The sequence below is a fragment of the Thamnophis elegans genome, chromosome 16, assembly GCF_009769535.1.
Source record: "Thamnophis elegans isolate rThaEle1 chromosome 16, rThaEle1.pri, whole genome shotgun sequence".
NCBI lineage: Eukaryota > Metazoa > Chordata > Lepidosauria > Squamata > Colubridae > Thamnophis > Thamnophis elegans.
This window is the reverse complement of record NC_045556.1, coordinates 27,210,583-27,229,833: the sequence shown is the minus strand read 5'-3', so window position 1 is coordinate 27,229,833 and position 19,251 is coordinate 27,210,583. Positions and strand designations below refer to the sequence as shown.

The window sequence follows — 19,251 nt, the reverse complement described above, 5'->3', positions numbered from 1 at the left end:
CTGACCATATCATCTAGTTGGGTCATGAAATGCCTGCAAGAAAGCAAGAAAGCCCAGAGATCACCAAGGACCCAACTGTTGCTTTCTATTGCTGTGAGACCGTTGTAATGCTGCACGACATTTGAACTTGATTCCTGAAGTAACCTAACCTAATTTTGAATTTATGTTGCACACAGGCCCAAAATTGACCATGGTTAGCACTAACCGACATGGGCAATTGCAAACGCTAGGGCCAGACTGGTTTAGTGTGTTGTGAGCAGTGGTGGGTTTCACATAATTTTCCCACCGGTTTGCTGCGCACTGAAAGGGTGAGCGTGTGCACGCTTGCTTCGCTTATGCGCATGCCTCCCACACATGTGCTTTGCTCTCGCGCATGGCTTGCACGCAGGCACGCGGCTTAGAAAACGTGGCTAAATAGGACGGCATAGCACCAGGGCGGATGGGCGGGTGTCCACCCCCATCCGCAAGTCCCCCCCGCCGGTCACCACTACCGGTTCTCCTGAACCTGTCTGAACCATCTGGTTGTGAAATCATAGGACTATAACCCAAAGCTGTATCAACTCATTCTGAGACTGGGGTGTCAAACTGGATTTCTTTGAGGGCCAGGGAGGGGAGAGATGGGGCGGGTGCCTCCTGCAGCATCCTGCCAGCTAAAATGGGGTGTGGGGGACACATGTGACTCCCTGGCACCTCATTTTTGGCCTGGATAGCCTCCTATACCACTTTATCGGTCAAAGGGATGCACGTGGGGGCCCATATGCAGCCCCCAGTGCCCATTTTGGTTGCCACAGGCACCATATGGGGCCTTTTGTCCCATGGGCCTGATTTAAGCACCCTGTGGGCTGGAGTTTGACACCCCTGTTCTAGGATATCTCATTGTTCTCACAAAGTTGATCCCCAAACTTGCTTGTAACTCATTCCTTTTTCCGACACGGCCACAACAGAATGAAATGTGCTTCCAAGATTTCTACTATTGTATATGAATAGCTGTGTTGGCCCGGTGGCCTGAGACCTTAATAGAACCTCCATGAATAGGGGCAGCCTACCTCTAATTTCTTAGTGGATGACCCAATGGGATTGAATTTGGCCAGCTTTTGCAATGAGGACAATGCTGGTTTAGAAAGGATTCCCTCTGCCTTCCGTGTCCATCTGGTCTGTATTATGTAAAATCCTGCATTGTCCGGGTTTCCCCCTCTGGGTCATTAGTCCAACCCCCCACTCAAGCAGGAGACCCTACACCATTTCTGACAGATGGCAGCCCAGTCTCTTCTTGAAAGCCTCCAGGGATGAAGCTCCCACAACTTCTGTTCCATGGGTTGATTGGTCTCACTGTCGGAAAATTCATCCTTATTTCCAGATTTAATCTCTCCTTGGTCCATTTCCATCCATTATCCCCTGTCTGGAGGTCTTTGGTGTCTTTGGAGAATAGCTTGAGCCCTTCCTCTCTGTGGCAGTCCCTCAAATATTGGAAGACCAATCCACCGACAACGCTATCTCCAGTATACTAGACTCCATCTGCCCTCACTCACCTAGAAAACAGTACGAATACGTACAAATGCTGTTCATAGACTTTAGTTCAGCATTCGACACTATCATTCCCCAACACCTGATGGGGAAGCTGACCCTGTTGGGCCTGAACATCTCCCTCCGTAACTGGATCCTAGACTTTTTGACTGGAAGACCTCAGACAGTCCGGATCGTGAACAATACTTCTAACCCCATCATACTGAGCCCTGGAGCCCCTCAGGGCTGTGTGCTCAGTCCTCTGCTGTTCACCTCTGCTGATGCACGACTGTGTAGCAATGCACAATTCGAATTACATCATAAAGTTCACTGATGACACGACCGTGGTGTGTCTTATCAGCAAGAACAGCATACAGAGAGGAGGTGGGGAAGTTAACGAACTGGTGTAAAGCCAAAAACCTGTCCCTGAATGTAGACAAAACAAAAGGATGGTTGTTGACTTCAGGAGGACACAATACGACCGCTCCCCGCTGAACATCAATGGCTCCTCCCGTGGAGATCGTAGATAGCACCAAATCCCTTGGTGTTCAGCTGGCGGAGAATCTCATCTGGTCCCTCAACACCGGTTCCATAACAAGGAAGGCCCAGCAGCGTCTTTACTTTCTTAGGAAACTGAAGAAGGCGCAGCTTCCACCACACATCCTCACAACCTTCTACAGAGGGACCATCGAGAGAACCCCGAGCAGCTGCCTCACCGCCTGCTTTGGGAATTGCACCATTTCGGATTGAAAGACCCTACAGCGAATAGTGAGGACAGCAGAGAAGATCATCGGGGTTGTTGTTCTTCACTCTGTCACGGACATATACACCACACGCCAGAAACATTGCGGCTGATCTCCCCTCCCCCCCTCAATACACGCTCTTTACTCTCCTGCCATCTGGAAAAAGATACAGAAGCCATCAGACTCAACTCAAAGAAAATGGAACCATAAACACTTGTGAGCTACCTATATGTAGTCTTGTGTCCTGCTCTTTTTTTTTATCTATGTTGTCTGATGTAGCACCTTGGTTCTGGGGAAATGTTGTTTCGTTTCACTGTGTACTGTACTGTACTGTACTGTATATTGTTGCAATGACAATAAAACTTACTTGACGTGACTTGACTTGACGTGACTTCTATCCTGTCTCCCCTGTCCTTCTCTTCCTAGACCAGCCATGCCCAGTTCCTGCGTTCATTGTCTGTTTCATCTTCCAGTCCCCTCATCATCCTGGTTGCTCTTCTCTGCACATAGAGTCTCGACCTTTTTTTTTATAGTGTGGTGACCAAAACTGGATGCAGGACTCTTAAGTGTGGCCTTCCTAAGGCTTTATAGAGTGCTATCAGCACCTCCCTTGATCTTGATTGTATCCTTGGCTTTTTTGCCTGCCGCTGCACACTTTTAGCTCCTGTTTAACTGATTGTCCACTAAGACTCCAAGATCCCTCTCGCAGTTGCTGCTTTTAAGCCTGGTTCCCCCCCTGCCCCCGTTTCAAGCCAAGCTACTTTGTTTTGGCATTGAAACCGACAGAAAAGCAGCCACTGTTATCTGACAAGCAAATGTTGTGGCTAACCAAACCAAGGGTTGCTTATTCGGCAGATCAGGCTGGCACTCAGCATGGACCCAGTCACTGGGAAAAGGACAGTGCCCACCAGCCTGGACGATGGGCACCTTTGCCCTGTTGATCCCTGCCCATCTTTTTTCCTCCCAAGAAAATTTCCTAGCAGAGCAAAGCCAGCTGTCACAGCTGCCGGTTGTTTTTTTTATCCGAAGGCAACCGTTGGAAAGTCTTGTTCAAACACGCTGCGCCACAAATCAAGATGATTGTCTTTTGGGATGCTGCTGTGTATTTGTTTAAAGCACCCAATCACATCCCGAACCTCTCCCTCCACCAATGGAAGGGCTGCGGCAGCTCCAGGACTCTGGGTGCCTCCTTTCAGTGCCAGAATTCAGCCCCACACGGTTATCACCAAGCCCCATCCTGCCCTGCAAAACCCCTCGGGCCCAGATGCTGCCTTGCCTGCCTGAAAATTGGACGGCTTCACACCGGAGTGGGGCGATTAAACCCTCATTCTGTTATGTGACCCACCCAGCCATCCTGGCTTCTTCTTCTGTTGTGGGGGGCTAGGCTAACACACACACAAAAGTGGAAGAATAACACAGTACCAAAGGAAGACGAGGTGATAAGGAAGATCTTAGAATGCGCGGAGATGAAGGAAAGGAGGAATCAGACTGCCACTTAGTTTGGGGAAAATGGTACAAAGGGTTAGATGACAGAAGCAAGAAATAGGGAAATGTAAAACTAAGACATAGTAGAAGAATTAGGATATAGCGATAGGATAGGGGATAGGAAAGACAAGATATATTAACAACAGAAAAGTATATATGATACAATATAGGCAAAATGATAGTCCGATATAAATGGCTAAGTATAAATAATTAAGGAATAGAGCCTGAAAAGGAGTAAGAAACAAGGGGACCACGAATGTAAAATTGGAATGTATAGGAGAGGAAATACTAAGTGTAAAGATACACTGATATGGAACTGCTGAACGATGGAAGATTTACTTCCTTTGTTGTTTTAAGTTATGTATTTGTTTTGTTGATGTGTTTGTGTGTTTAAAATACTTTTTTTTTAAAAAAGCACAAGGAGGGGGGGGGGCTTGTTGCTTGTGTGAAGCCAGTCATCACAGTCCATCCATCCCACGAGCCGTGCCAAGATGCGCTGGGTGGCTTAGACAAACAGAGCCAGTTAGCCAAAACAGCTAATGTGGGACAGGATCAGAGAGCCTTTGATTCCTGCAGAAGTTCCCCATTCCTGTGCTTGCCCAAGAGTGCATGAAAGCCTCACGTTTGTTTTAGAAGTCACAACGAATGTGCTCACCCATTCTGTGATCAGGGCAGAAATCCTGGGGACTGTGGGCACTTAAAAGCCTAAACTGTTGAAAGTGCTGTGCAGCTCACAGAAGGACCTGATTATAAATTGGGTTAGCCGTAGCCCTTAGACTTATATACCACTTCACAGTCCTTTCCAGCCCTCTCTAAGCAGTTTACAGAGTCAGCCTCTTGCCCCCAATGATCTGGGTCCTCATTTGACTCACCTCGGAAGGACAGAAGGCTGAGTCAACTTTGAGCGGGGCAGAACTGAACTCCTGGCAGTAGAATGCAGAGTTAGTCTGCAAGGCTGCATTCTAACCACTACGCCACCATGGCTCACAGATAGATAGATAGATAGATAGATAGATAGATAGATAGATAGATAGATGGATGGATGGATGGATGGATGGATGGATGGATGGATGGATGGATGGATGGACGGACATACTGATAGATAGCAATAGCAAGACTTATATAGAATAGAGCTGGAAGGGACCTTGGAGGAGAACCTATACAATCTCAGACAAATGGCTGTCCAGTCCCTTCTTAAAAACCTCCAGGGATGAAGCACGCACGATTTTGGTGGCAAGCTGTTCCACTGGTTAATTGTCCTCACTGTTGGGAAGTTTCCCCTTAATTCCAGGTGGCTTCTCTCTTTGATTAGTTTCCATCCATTGTTTCTTGTTCTGCCTTCTGGTGCTTTGGAAAATAAATTGACCTCCTCTTCTTTACGGCAGCCTCTCAAATATTGGAATACTGCTATCATCTCACCCTTAATTCTTCTTTTCTCTAGACTGGCCAAACCCAAATCCTGCAGTCTTTTTTCATATGTTTTAGTCTCTAGGCCTTTGATCATCTTATTTGCTCTTTAGATTAGAAAATAATGTGATTTTATACCTTTTTGAAAACTCACGAAGAGACAGGTTGGGCTCTGTATGTGTGTGCATGTGTGTGTGTGCGTGTCCCCTTGCAGGTATGCAGAAGGCTCCCATGAGGTTCTCCACAACCACAACCAAGTGGGCCAGAGAAAAATGCCTGCCCCATTTGAAGCTTCCCCTGATTTGGTTTGAGTCAACGGCAGCAAGCAAAGCACCATCGGAACAACTCTTGCAAGGGAAAATAATAAAAAGACATCAGAGTCTGACAGTGGCTGCAGCTCTCATCTCTCTTTTTTCAATGCACCCACAAAGTCCACTTTGGAGAAACCAAAATATTGTGGCGATAACAGAGATGAAAGGGATGCAAAAAAAAGAAAAAGAACCCTTTCCATGTGCCGTTTGGACAAGTGGTGTCAAAGAACCCGCATTTGTCAGTAACAAAAGCGGCTGGTTTTATTTAAATATCCCGGGGCAAATTTCTCACTAAACCAACTTTCCCACGCTGGGGCTCTCTCTCTTTGCCTGCACATTTTGGCAATATTTTTTTTTTTTGGTTCCCGGAGCTGTCAAGGCAAAATATATAAGCAATGCTGGTTTCACTTACTTTTTTTTTCCACGCCCCCGGGACACAAAAATAATTTACAGATGTGTGTTACCTGTTTATATTTGCATTTGGTTTTCCTTCGCGAAGATAATATTTCTTAGCTTGCAGGAACAAAAAACAGATCCCACGGTGGTGTTTCTTATCCGTTTTATTTGAACTTGGGGGTGGGGGGAGTCTCCCAAACTTCAGACATGTTTAAATTTGTCTGGGCAAAGGAAAAAATTTAAAAGAACAACGAATGCAATGGAGATCTGCCAAGATTCCCATTAAGTCAGGCTTAACTGTTATTTATTTTTTTAAATGCCTTCAGTCCTGCTATTTTAAACCCAAAGTATCTCCTTAAATTATTCTTTTTTGTTTTTTTGTTTTTAAGGGCCGGTCCAAGGATCCAAAAAATCATTTGAGAGGTTTTGTTTTATGAAAACACTTCTCCTCATTCATCTTTTAAAGCATTTTCCGTGGAAGGAGAAAGGACCTTCTGTGTCCGAAATCCCATGATTTTACTCAAATATGCCTTTTGATAAATTAGAAGGATAAATTAATTACTTGTGTTTCAAAAAAGGAATTCAGCCAGTTTCCTGTTTTTTTGTGGGTTTTTTTAAAATCACCAAGACATCTTGCATCTCTCTGCAGGTCCCCTCCTAAAGCACAATTTCTCCACCATTCTCCCTTCTACCTTAATCCTTCCTGCATTTATGACTTCTGCAGCCCCCAGGAAGCTGCCATTGTAAAATCTTGATATGATTTTGAGGTTGGATAATGAAGTCTAAAGCTTGAATTTGGCTTTGTTTTCTCAAAAAGAAAGGATACCACCAGCGGTGGGTTTCACTTATTTTTACCACTGGTTCGCCCCGTGCACCACTCTCGCTTAGCTCACACACTTCCATGCATGCGCCCAGCCTAAAAAATGTGACTAAATAGGATGACACAGACCTCATTACTGGTTCACCTGAATCAGGCTGAACCAGCTGAATACCACCTCTGGATGCCCCTCTCCCCATTGTAAATTAGCGGGCAAAATGTCTTGACTTACCCCAGGCCTCTGCCCACCCACTCAACAATTCTGGACCAAGATAGTCAAGATGCAGCTTAGAATAAAATAGAATAACAGGGTTGGAGGGGACCTTGGAGGTCTTCTAGTCCAACCCCGTGCTCAGGGAGAAAACCCTCCACCACTTCAGACAAATGGTTATCCAACATCTTCTTAAAAACCTCCCGTGTTGGAGCATCCACAACTTCTGGAGGCAAGTTGCTCCACTGAGTAATTTTCCAGTGAGGAAATTTCTCCTTAGTTCTGGGTTGCTTCTCTCCTTGATTAGTTTCCACCCATTGCTTCTTGTCCTGCCCTCAGGTGCTTTGGAGAATAGCTTGACTCCCTCTTCTTTGCGGCAGCCCCTGAGATATTGGAAGACTACTATCATGTCTCCCCTTGTCCTTCTTTTCATTAAACTAGACATCCCAGTTCCTGCAACCCGTTTTTCATATGTTTTAGCCTCCAGTCCCCTAATCCTTTATTACTCTTCTCTGCACTCTTTCTAGAGTCTCCACATCCTTTTTACAGTGACCAAAACTGGACGCTGTATTCCAAGTGTGGCATTATTACCAAGGCCTTATAAAGTGGTATTAACCCTTCAAGTGATCTTGATTCTTCTATCCCTCTGTTGATGCAGCCTAGAACTGTGTTGGCTTTTTTGGCAGCTGCCGCACATAGCTTGAGCCTCCCCAATTCTACAAAACACCATGGAAGAAACCACAGCTTACCAAATAAGTCTGCAGCTCTCTGCCAGGCCTGGCCTTCCGTGCCAGCTGCTGATCGCTGCACAGGCCCCTCCAAAGCACACCCTAAATGCTTCGTGAACAAATCATGGCCAGTACAACATGCCAAGTCAGAATGTAGCCAAGGCGGCCCCACGTACTGCGTGAAGGGAACCCAACAAACTCTGGTTTATTCAGGAAATTCGCTAGACCAAAGGAGGGCTGGTTAGGTTAGATATCTCCCTCCTTACCACCCTGGAGGGACAAGCGATGCCTTTTAGCCACTGGGATAAATTGCACCTCACAATTCAACAAAACGTCCAGCTACAAGAGTATAGGTAGTCCCTGACTTACAACAGTCCGTTTAGTGACCTTCCAAGTTACAACAGGACTGAAAAAAGTCACTTATGACTGTTTTTCACAGTTACGACCTCTGCATCATCCCCATGATCACGTGATCAAAATTCAGAGGCCTAACTGAATCATAGTTATATGACGGTTTGCAGCATCCCGAGGTCACGTGATCCATTTTGCAACCTTCTGACAAGCCAAGTCAACGGGGAAGCCAACTTCACTTAAGAACCAGGTTACTAACTTACCAATTGCAGTGATTCACTTAATGACAGAGGCAAGAAAGGTCGTAAAATGGGGCAAACACTCACCTGACAGATGTCTCACTTAGCAACAGAAATGTTGGGTCCCATTGTAGTAAGTCAAGGACTACCTGTACAGACCTCTGGCCATTTCAGAGCCAGCTTAAAAGATGGGGGAAGCTGCAAGTTGTAACTGGCGCTTGGAAGCATTCAAAAAAGTCAAGCTGTCGTTGCTTTGTATGTGTGGTTGTGTGATGCACAACAGAACACCTACACAAGGGTGGAGCTTCGGTTTTGACTCCTGCTGTGAATGCGTCTGTTTGGACGGGGTTAGCAGGAGGTCCTCCCACATTCACCCCCCATCAGTGGTGGGTTTGAAAAAAAATTTAGAACCTCTTCTGTAGGTGTGGTCTGCTTTGTGGGAGTGGCTTGCCGGCCATGTGACCGGGTGGAAGTGGCTTGTCAGCCATGTGACTGGGTGAGCATGGCCAACTTGTAAAATGTGGTGAAACTCACTTAACAACGCTCTTGCTTAGCAACTAAAATGTTGGCTCAGAAACTCTGGCATTTGAAGCACGCAAGTCTTAAAGCTGTCAAGTTACAAGACCCTTGCACCCCCTAACCCTTTAGGAAAAAAAAACCCAGAGGTGTTCAAACTTGACAACCGAGGTGGCGCAGTGGTTAAATGCAGCACTGCAGGCTACTGCTAGATCAGCAGTTCAGCGGTTCAAATCTCACCGGCTCAGGGTTGACTCAGCCTTCCATCCTTCCGAGGTGGGTAAAATGAGGACCCGGATTGTTGGGGGCAATATGCTGACTCTCTGTAAACCGCTTAGAGAGGGCTGAAAGCCCTATGAAGCGGTATATAAGTCTACTGCTATTGCTATTTAAGACTTGTGGACTTCAACTCCCAGAATTCCTCCTCTCGCTCTTCATCTTGATGATGTGCGGACGGGTGGGGGGTGGGGGAGCTGGAACCGGTTCTAAACTGCACTGTAGATTTGTGGAACCTCTTCTAGAGAAGAGGTTAGAACTGGCAGGAACCCCCCCTGCCCCCCCCACCTGAGCTTGGCGTTGTGTGCAGTTATCAGACTGCGAGAAGTGGGGGAGGGGTGTCCATTGCTTAGGGTCTTCATGTGATGTTCAGATAATGTTATTCACGTCCCCAAGTTAGGTTCCTTGATTTCATCCATTGCACACAGGCAGGGGTGGGTTGTTGCTGGTTTTACTACCAGTTCGCAATGCATGTGCAATACGTGCGCACTCTTCAATGTAAATTGTTCTGTGTGCATGCGCAGAACAATTTACAGTGAACTGAGCCCGCGCAATCACTGAAATCCAAAACGGCAGTGGCCCAGCAGTGCAACCCAGGCCTGAATTCCACTACCAGTTCAGCTGAACCGGACCGAATCGGCAGCAACCACCTCTGCCACACAGCCATGGTTATTTCCTGCCTTTATTTCCTTACAACAAACCCCGGTTGGTCTTAGCCAAAGGCTACAGATCACACACAACCAACTGCGTCCATTGAGCCAGAAACCACAAGAACAACTTGAGAGGAGGTGCCCAACTTGATCTACAGACCCAGAATGGAGGGCAAGGAAGAGGAGAGAGGGCAAAGCCAACCTCAGTTTCCATTCCCAGCTCTGGCCGTGGATGGATTCAACCACAGAAGGTTTGTGAAACCACCATGGCTGAGTTTGCAGATCAGAGCAGGCAAGGGTGACACACTTCCAGCCAAACCTTCTTAAAGCAGAAGATGGCTTAACGCAGGTATGAACCCCAGTGGCCCCAGTGTGAGGGTGATACGTTTATTTTGTCTTGTCTGAAATAGTATAGGTTCTCCTGCTTGAGCAGGGGGCTGGACTAGAAGACCTCCAGGGCCCCTTCCAACTATTCTATTCAATTTCATTCCACTCTATTTCTATTCTATTCTATTCCATTCCATTCCACTACACTCTAATTCTATTCCATTCTGTTTCTATTCTATTCTATTCTATTCCAGTCCACTCCACTCTAATTCTATTCTATTCTATGCCATTCCATTTCTATTCTATTCCACTCCACTCTATTTCTATTCCATTCCACTTCTATTTTATTCTATTCTATTCCACTCCATTTCTATTCTATTCCATTCCACTCCATTTCTATTCTATTACATTCCACTCCACTCTAATTCTATTCTATTCTATTCTATTCCACTCCATTTCTATTCTATTCTATTCCACTCCATTTCTATTCTATTCCATTCCATTTCTATTCTATTCTATTCCACTCCATTTCTATTCTATTCCATTCCACTCCACTCTAATTCTATTCTATTCTACTTTATTCTATTCTATTCCACTCTATTTCTATTCTATTCCATTCCATTTCTATTCTATTCCATTCCATTTCTATTCTATTCCATTCCGTTCTATTCTATTGTATTCTATTCTATTCCACTCCATTTCTATTCTATTCCACTCTATTTCTATTCTATTCCACTCCATTTCTATTCTATTCTATTCTATTCCACTCTATTTCTATTCCATTCCATTCCACTCCATTTCTATTCTATTCTATATTCAAATATCTATCCTATCCTTTTCATTTCATTTCATATAGTAGATTTTTATCTAGCCTTTATTAACTATTAAGATTAATATGCCTTCTTCCTGCAATTTCCCCCCAACCATCCTGTGGAGTGGGTTATGCTGAGAATAAGTGACTGTTCCAGAGTCGCCTAGCAGCTGACACGCCTACAGGAGGACTAGAACTCAGAGTCTGCTGGGGATTGGCCCAAAGTCACCAGCCTGGCTTTAATGCCTAAGGCAGGACTAGAACTCACAGTTTTGGTCACCACACTATTAAAAAAGAGGTTGAGACCCTAAAAAAAGTGCAGAGAAAAACAACCAGGATGATGAAGGGACTGGAGGCTCAAACATATGATCAACGGTTGCAGGAACTGGACATGGCTGGTCTAGTGAAGAGAAGGACTAGGGAAGACATGAGAGCCGTCTTCTAGTATTTGAGGGGCTGCCACAGAGAGGAGGGGGGTCAAGCTAGTTTTCAAAGCACCCAAAGGCCAGAGAAGGAACAATGGATGGAAACTGACCAAGGAGAGATTCAACCTGGAAATAAGGAGGAAGTTTCTGACAGTGAGAACAATCAACCAATGGAACAGAAGTTGTGGGAGCTTCATCCCTGGAGGCTTTCAAGAAGAGACTGGAGTGCCCTCTGTCAGAAATGGGCGGGGGAGGGTTGGACTAGATGACCAACAAGGTCCCTTCCAACTCTGTAAATAAGCAAGAGAATTTAGTGCCTTATGAGATATTAGCTTCCTTCCTTCCAATCGGGAGACCTAATTAAGGGGTGTGTGTGACCGCAGGCCTTGTGCAGCCTCCACTCTCTTCCCTAGGCAACACTCCTGTATAGGTTTTGAGACTTTTGAGTGCAGAGAAGAGCAACTAAGATGATTAAAGGCCTGGAGACAAAAACATATGAAGAACAATTGCAGGAATTGGGTTTGGCCAGTCTAGAGAAAAGAAGGACTAGGGGGGACATGATACAAATATTGATTCCAATATTTGAGAGGTTGCCACAAAGAGTCAATTTATTTTCCAAATCACCAGAAGGCAAGACAAGAAACAATGGATGGAAACTAATCAATGAGAGAATTAAGGAGACTTCCTGACAGTCAGGACAATTAACCAGTGGAACTGCTTGCCACCAGAAGTTGTGATGCTCCATCACTGGAAGATTTAAAAAAAAGACTGGACAGTCATTTGTCTGAACTGGTACAGGGTCTCCTGCTTGAGGGGGTTGGACTAGAACACCTCCAAAGTCCCTTCCAGCTCTATCATGATTATTATTATATTAAGGAGAAACTTAAACAGTGAGGACAATTAACCAGTGGAACAGCTTGTCACCAGAAGTTGTGGGTCCTCCATCACTGGAGTCTTTTAAGAAGAAACAGGACAACCATTCATCTGAAATGAAACAGTCTCCTGCTTGAGCAGGGGGCTGGACTAGAACAGTGGTCCCCAACCCCCGGTCCGCGGACCGGTGCCGGGCCGCGGAGTACCTGGCACCGGGCCGCGCAGCGGCCGGGGGCCATGATCACTGCAGCTGGGCGCCGTGGCTCTCCTGCTGCGCCAGCCGCTCCTCTTCCAGCCGCTCGCCCAGTGTGCAAAGCTCCCGGCAGCGGCGCCACAGCTCCTCGAGGCGCCGGCGGCTCTCCTGGTTCTGCGCGCGCAGCTTGCGCAGGTCCTGTTGGCCCAGGCGGCCCCCTTCCAGCTCCTGCAGCGCCCGCAACTCGGCTTCGTATCGCTCCAGGTTCTGCGCGCAGCTCCAGCTCAGCACCAGCACGTAGTCGGAGGCCAGCTGCCGCTTCTCGGAGCGCCCGGCCCGGAGGACGCGCGGGGCAGACAGCAGCGCGGCCGGCCGCTGCTTGCGCGCTTCCTGCAGCCCTTCGTGCTCGGCCAGGAGCTGCTCCAGCAGCGCCTCCAGAGCGGCGCAGTCGGCCCACAGCCCCTCCAGCTGCTGCTGCCGCCGGGCCAGCTCGGGCTCCAGGCGGCGGAGACGCAGCTCTCCAAGTTGCGCGCTCAGCCTCTCCAAGCTCTCCAACTTGTGGCCCAGCGCGTCCCGCTCCAGCTCGCCTTGAGGTGATCTCAAAAAAATAAGCTAGGTTGGATATGACTGGGATAAGATTTCCAGATGTTGACTTGGCTCAAGTCACCGGTTCCTTTTTCTTGCTGAATGAAAACTCCTGCATCATGGTTGTATGTAGGATGTATTTAGAAAAATTCAAGATGGGAACCATCTTGGTTTTTATGTGATGCAAATAAAAGAATAAATAGGCTTTTAATTTCATAGTCATGGCTATTACCTTGACATTTTCGATGTCACTCTGACACCCTTGTCCCAGATAATTTGGTGAATGGACAGAGAGGCTACCAGCTAGTAGTAGGCTGGCTTGAATGCACTTACTAAGAAAGGATTCACAGTGAATTCAATGAATAACATTTTTGGGTGATCATCAATCTGATGGGAGCTATATATCTATTGCAGCATTTACCTGCAAATTTAGAGGAAGTCCAGAAAGCGATTGCAATCTATTTGGCATATATTTACAATCTGATATATAAACAATCAATGTGTCGTCGCGAACAACGCCCCCCCACCCCTGCGCGCGCTCAGTGGGCCACGGTAAAATTATCACAGGCTGACTGGTCCGCGGCGATAAAAAGGTTGGGGACCACTGGACTAGAAGACCTCAAAGCTGTCCCAAGACATCTCCGTGGTCATGTGGCCGGCATGACTGAAGGTGCATGGAATGCTGTTCCCTTCCCACCAAAGGTGGTTCCTATTTTTCTACTTGCATTTTTACATGCTTTCGAACTGCTAGGTTGGCAGAAGCTGGGACAAGTCATGGGAGCTCCCTCCGTTATGTGGTGCTAGGGATTCAAACTACTGACCTTTCTGATTGACAAGCTCACCATTTTAGCCACTACAAAATAATAAATAGTAAATAATAGATAATAAATAATAGGTAACATAATAAATGCGAAGTACATAATACAAAATAATAAATAATAGATAATAAATAATAAATACAAAATAAGGAATACAGAATAGATATTAAATACAAAATAATAAGGAATAGAGAATAGATAATCAATAATCAATAATAGAAAATAAATAATAAGTAGTAAATAATAGATAATAACAAATAATAAATACAAAACAATAATAAATAATAGGTAATAGATAATAAATGTGAAGTACATAATACAAAATAATAAATAATAAATACAAAATAATAAATAATAGGTAATAGATAATAAATGCGAAGTACATAATACAAAATAATAAATAATAGATAATAAATACAAAATAATAAATAATAGATACTAATCAATAATAAATAATAGATAATAATTACAAAATAATAATAAATAATAAATAATAAAGTTAGTATTAGCTTCCAGTGGCGGGACGTTCCCGCGGAGGGGGCGGGAGGGGGGCTCTCCGGGGAGGAGCCCCTGGCCCTGCAGGCCCCGCCCCCGCCTTCGGATGCCAGGCAAGCCGCGCCCCCGTCCCTCCGCCCCGGCAGCCAGCCTGCCTCGCGCGCGCCCTCCCGCCCTCTTTGCAAACTTCCCGGCCAGCCGAGAAGTTCCCCTTTTCTGCAGCGGCGGCGGCGGCGCAGCGGAGCCGATTCCCCCGCAAAAGAGCCTTGCAGGCGCGGCGTCTCGGCGCAGTCCCCCACCCCCGCCAAGGAGGGATCCCATCCCGGCCGGAGCCGACGCCGGTCCTCGGGAAGCCCCCGGCCGGAGCGCCGCGGAGTCAGGCGGCGGGATGCAACCCCTGCGGGGACGGAGCCGCCGCCGCTTCCCGGGGTTGCCGCTTCTGCGGCTGCTGCTGCTGGCCGTCTTGCCCGCCTCCGCTGCAGGTAGGGCGGCTTCTGGGGCGGGGAGAGAACGGCAGGGTCTTATGGGGGGGGGGGGGGGGAAGCCTCCCTGGACGGGCGCAGTCTACCTTGCTGGGATCCGCCGGGGTTTCAACCGCATCGCCCGGAGGTTCTTGCGGTGGGGAAGCGCGCCCTCCTTCCCCCCGGGGGTCTCCACGGCTCGCCCTGCCCCGGCTCCATGTCCCATCCTCCCCGGCGGCTGCGGAGGATGGGAAGGGGAGTCCTCGCCGTCGGGTTTCTGCGGAGGAAGGTCGGGAGCTGGGGCAAAACTCTCTCCGCTGACCCGCCGCTCACCCCGCCGGGGGAAGGGAAGGGAAAGAAGCGCTTCGGGGCGGCCGCCGCTGCTTTCCGCCTTTCTTCCTATCCTCCTTCTCCTTCGTCTTCTCTCCGCGCAACTTCGCCCTTTTCCCCTTTTTCAAAAGAAAAGGCAAAACCGCCCCGACCGGCTCGCCGGCTTCTCTCCCAGCGGCTCCTGGAGCGGGCTGCCCGCTTGAACTTTGGGAAAAGTGCCTTCCCTCCCGCCGGACTCCGCCTGGCCGGGAACCATGGGAGCGGGAGTCCCCGGGGGTGGTAAACCGACCCCTCCCCAGTCCCATGAGCGCCCCGTCGTTGAAGGGCTCCGGGCAGGAGCGGCTGGGGAGGCGATCGGGGCGGAGGCGGCGGGGCTGGGCCGAGGGACCCTGGCAGGGGAAGGGGAAAGGTCTGCCGGGGGCGCCCCGAGAAGCCGGGACAGGGGGGTCTCCTGGCCGCTCCTTCTGGCCCCCTTTGTGGGGAGAACTTTGTGTGTGTGTGCAAAGACCAACTGAGGAAACTGAAGGCGCAGCCTGTGTGTGTGCGTGTTCGTGTGTGTGTGTGTTTCTTTCTCAACCACTTTTGTGACTCTGCGTCAGATTTCCTGTTCTGGCCTCCCTTGTACAACCCCCCTCCCCTCCTCTCTTCCTTTTTCTGGTTTTTTTTCTTTAATTCTTTTAACTGATGACTTTGGGGGCTGAAGTGTGAGATTTTGGGGAAAAGCAGCCACGCAGGTGGAAAGAAAGCAAGAAGACTTCAAAGACCAACCTGTGGGCTTTGGAAAGGCCAAGGAGGGAGGGGGAAGGAAAAGAGGGGGAGGGGGAAGCCATTGACAGACAGACAGACACACACAACACACACACCTTTCCTTCTCCTCTGGCCTTCTGCTGAACTTGGCTTGGATTCTCGGAACGGGGAAGCTGCTGTGGCTGATGGGCCCTCTCCCCCTCCCCAACATGCATTGAATTGAACTCGAAGTTGATCAAAAGTTGTCTTGGGGAGCCACGTGGTGCTCCCCCTTAATTTGGGGATACACAGGTTGTGCGTGATATGTCCACACACAGGTGAGGTTTGGAAGCTTCGATTTGGGGTTTTTGAGTCGGTGGGCTCAGCCCAAACCATCCAGCCCCCCCCCCCCCCATGCTCCCCTAAGCCTTCCGTAGCTGCCATCCTCCTGGCTTGGTGATGGGGGTTGTAGTCCGGCATAACTCAGGAAGGCTCCAGGCTGCCTCAGATGCTGGCCAAGGCTTTGGAAGGAAGCCAGGCAGAAGAAAGGCCTGGAGGGGTAGCTATTTGCAGCACCGGAGGAGGTGGGCGACCCACGTTCAGGTCTTGGGGTGGGTCGCCTGGGGGTTTCACACCCATCTGGTGGTGGTGGGGAATCCTTCATCTTGGGCCAGATTTATTTCACGTATGGCAAATCCATGGGCTTGTCCTCTTCACCAGCCATTCAAGGACAGGGTTGAAAAAAACCAGGCATTGGGCTGGTGTGAGCTCAGCTCTTGATGGACATTCGGACAAAGGTTGGTGTTGTCAAGGGGCATCGCGGTCACTGAGTGATAGAGATGAGACCCCAACTTAAACCAGGAGTCCTGGCAGGCTGTTCAGAATTGACCAATGCTGGCGAGGAAGGCCAAAACCTGGCACCTCTCTGAAGAGGTCTCCTGCCACAGGCTTCTGGAGATGGTTGGACTCTGGTCTTTTGGGGGGGGGGCTGCAGGGTGGGACTCTGGTGCCAACCCTGTCCCTCTAAAGTGCTCCCACCCACCCCTATCATTTGCCTTTTTGTTGGGCCTGTTCCTTGGGCTGCCTTTCCTCTCCCTCTGGCGTGATTCAGGGTGGCCAGAAAGCGGTGCGGTGGGTCTGCCCCAGAGCCCCCCTCTGGCCTCTTTGGAAGAAGGGGGAGGAAACACCTCTTTGCTCTTCTTTTGAGGTCTGTATTGGAGTGAGAGGGAAAAGGGCTCCTTCCTGGACCAGCTGAAGGGAAGAACTGGAAGTGGGGCATGGAAACTGGAGTTTTCTTAAGGAAAGGGGGCATCTTCTGCCCCAGGGGCTCCACTCGGGCTCCCCCAAAGTCAGACGGGGTGCCCCCGCACTCTTTCCACCGCTGCCTTTTTCGGGAAGTGAAGGGGAAGTTGGTTTGGGCTTCCTGGGGCAGCGTCTGCTTTCGCTTTCGCTGGTTTTTATTATTTTTTATTTTGCTTTCACAAAGGGCAATTCTAGCTTTGCACTTCTGTACAGAGAGTGCTCGAGTTACGACCACAATTGAACTTCTGTTGTTAAGGGAGTTTTACGACCTCTTTTGCTGCTGTTGTTAAGTGAATCACTGCAGTCGATAAGTTAATCACTCGATGGTTAAGTGGAACTGGCTTCCTTCATGGACTTCGCTGGTCGCAAAAGGGGATCATGGTCATAAATATGAATCCCTAAGCGCCTGAATTTTGATCATGTGATCATGTGGGGATGCTGCAGTGATCGTAACTGAGAAACGGTCCTCAGTTGCTTTTTTTCAGTGCCGTTGTAACTTTGGACGGTCACTAAATGAACTCTTGTAAGTTGAGAAGGACTTTAAGCAAGCTGCCTTTTTTTCCTTTCGCTCAAAAGCTGCATGCGTGGGTGTCTCGCATGCGGGTTGGCTGGCTTGTGGCTTCCCCCCACCCACCCACAGACACCCCCGTGCCAGCTCAGTCCGCTCCGGCCGGCAGCAGGCGGCTCCCGAGGGACGCTGGGTGGGTGGGTGGGGGCTCCAGTCCCCTCTTTGTCTGGGCAGGGGCTGCGAGCGCCACAGCTGTTGCTTTTTCCCACGCGCCGAGCTGAGCCCCATTTGCAGAAAACGCCGAGTAGCCGCCGATGAGCCAGACTGGGGGGGGGGAGGGCGTTGCTCCAGGAAGCTGGTGCGTGTGTCCCCCCCAACCGCCCAGAAAGAAAAGGGGCATTTTCACTGCTGTGAATGACAGCCTTTCGCGGGAGATCCCCCAAAGCCTCATCTGTGAGCGCCTTAACAGAGCCACAGGTGTTAGGACGTTTGCTCTCGTTTGAGGGCGCAGGAATGCCCAGATTTTACAAGCCCCAGGACCAGAACTTGCTTGCAACCCAGCTGCTTTCTCCCCTTCTGATGGGAGCAAAGAGACCCCCTGATAGTTTGACTCGCTTCTCCCTTGTTGGCGGTTACCCCAGCCCTTTTTTTCTGGTGCAGGCCAGGGGGACACAAAGACACACACATACCGTGAGATACTTGTGAATGCTAAAAAAAAGGGCAGGGGCTTTGATTGCATGGTGATGGGGACCATCATGTCTTTTTTAACCCCTCCCTCCCTGCAGACCCCTTCCCTCCTCTGCCCTGGGACCAGTGGGTCTCCAGTGGGGCTGGCCTGGTCGACCCCCTTGGCTTCATGGATTGCGGAGTTTGATGTGGTGAGCCAGCCATAATGGCTTCTTTAGCAAACCGTGGCTTAACTTAATATATAGGAATTCTTTTGGGGGCTTGGCTTTGCTCCAATTTCCCCCCTCCCCCCTGCAGTCATAATGGCTCATTTTGTGCTCTTTTAAGCTGATTGGCCTATGACAGGATTATTGTACTAGATTAAAAGGGTGTTTTTAAAATTTTGGTAAACATAATTTTGTATTCTGCTGGACTTCAGCTCCAAGTTGATTTATTTTCCTTTGTGACAGCTTTGGGGTAGTTTTGAGACTTTTTTGAGACTTTGGAAAGAATGCAGAGAAGAGCAGCAAAAATGACTAAAGGCCTGGAGACTAAAACATGATGAACGGTTGCAGGAATTGGATACATCTGGTCAAGTGAAAAGAAAGATTTGGGGCAACATGATCACAGTGATCCAATATTTGAGAAGAAGGTCAACCTATTTGTGGAAGCTTCCTCACTGGAGGCTTTCAAGAAGAGATTGGACTGCCATTTGTCAGAAATGGTGTAGGGTCTCCTGCTTGGGCAGGAGGTTGGACTAGATGACCTATAAGGTCCCTCCCAACTCTGTTAATCTGTAATATTCTGTAATATTTTCCAAAGCACCTGAAGGCAGGGCAAGAAACAATGGATGGAAACTAATCAAGGAGAGAAGCAACCTGGAATTAAGGAGAAGCTTCCTAACAGTGAGGACAATGAACCAATGGAACAGGTTGCCACCAGAAGTTGTGGATGCTCCATCACTGGAGGCTTTAGAAAAGAGACTGGGCAATCATTTGTCTGGAATGGTATGGGGTTTCCTGCTTGAGCAGGGGGTTGGACTCCAAGGTCCTTTCCAACTCTTTTATTCGGTTACTTAAGGTTGTTCAGTCTATATTT

At 48.5% G+C, this 19,251-nt stretch overlaps 1 protein-coding gene across 1 annotated transcript in view; it reads left to right on the top strand.

The window, feature by feature from the left end:
• The first annotated feature begins 14,360 nt into the window (after positions 1-14,360).
• NOTCH1 (notch receptor 1) overlaps positions 14,361-19,251 on the top strand; it is a 115,774-nt gene continuing 110,883 nt past the window's right edge. The window contains exon 1 of the mRNA XM_032232766.1: positions 14,361-14,642. Coding sequence (XP_032088657.1) covers positions 14,549-14,642 — 94 coding nt within the window. The 5' untranslated portion in view covers positions 14,361-14,548. The remainder of the gene's footprint in view (positions 14,643-19,251) is intronic.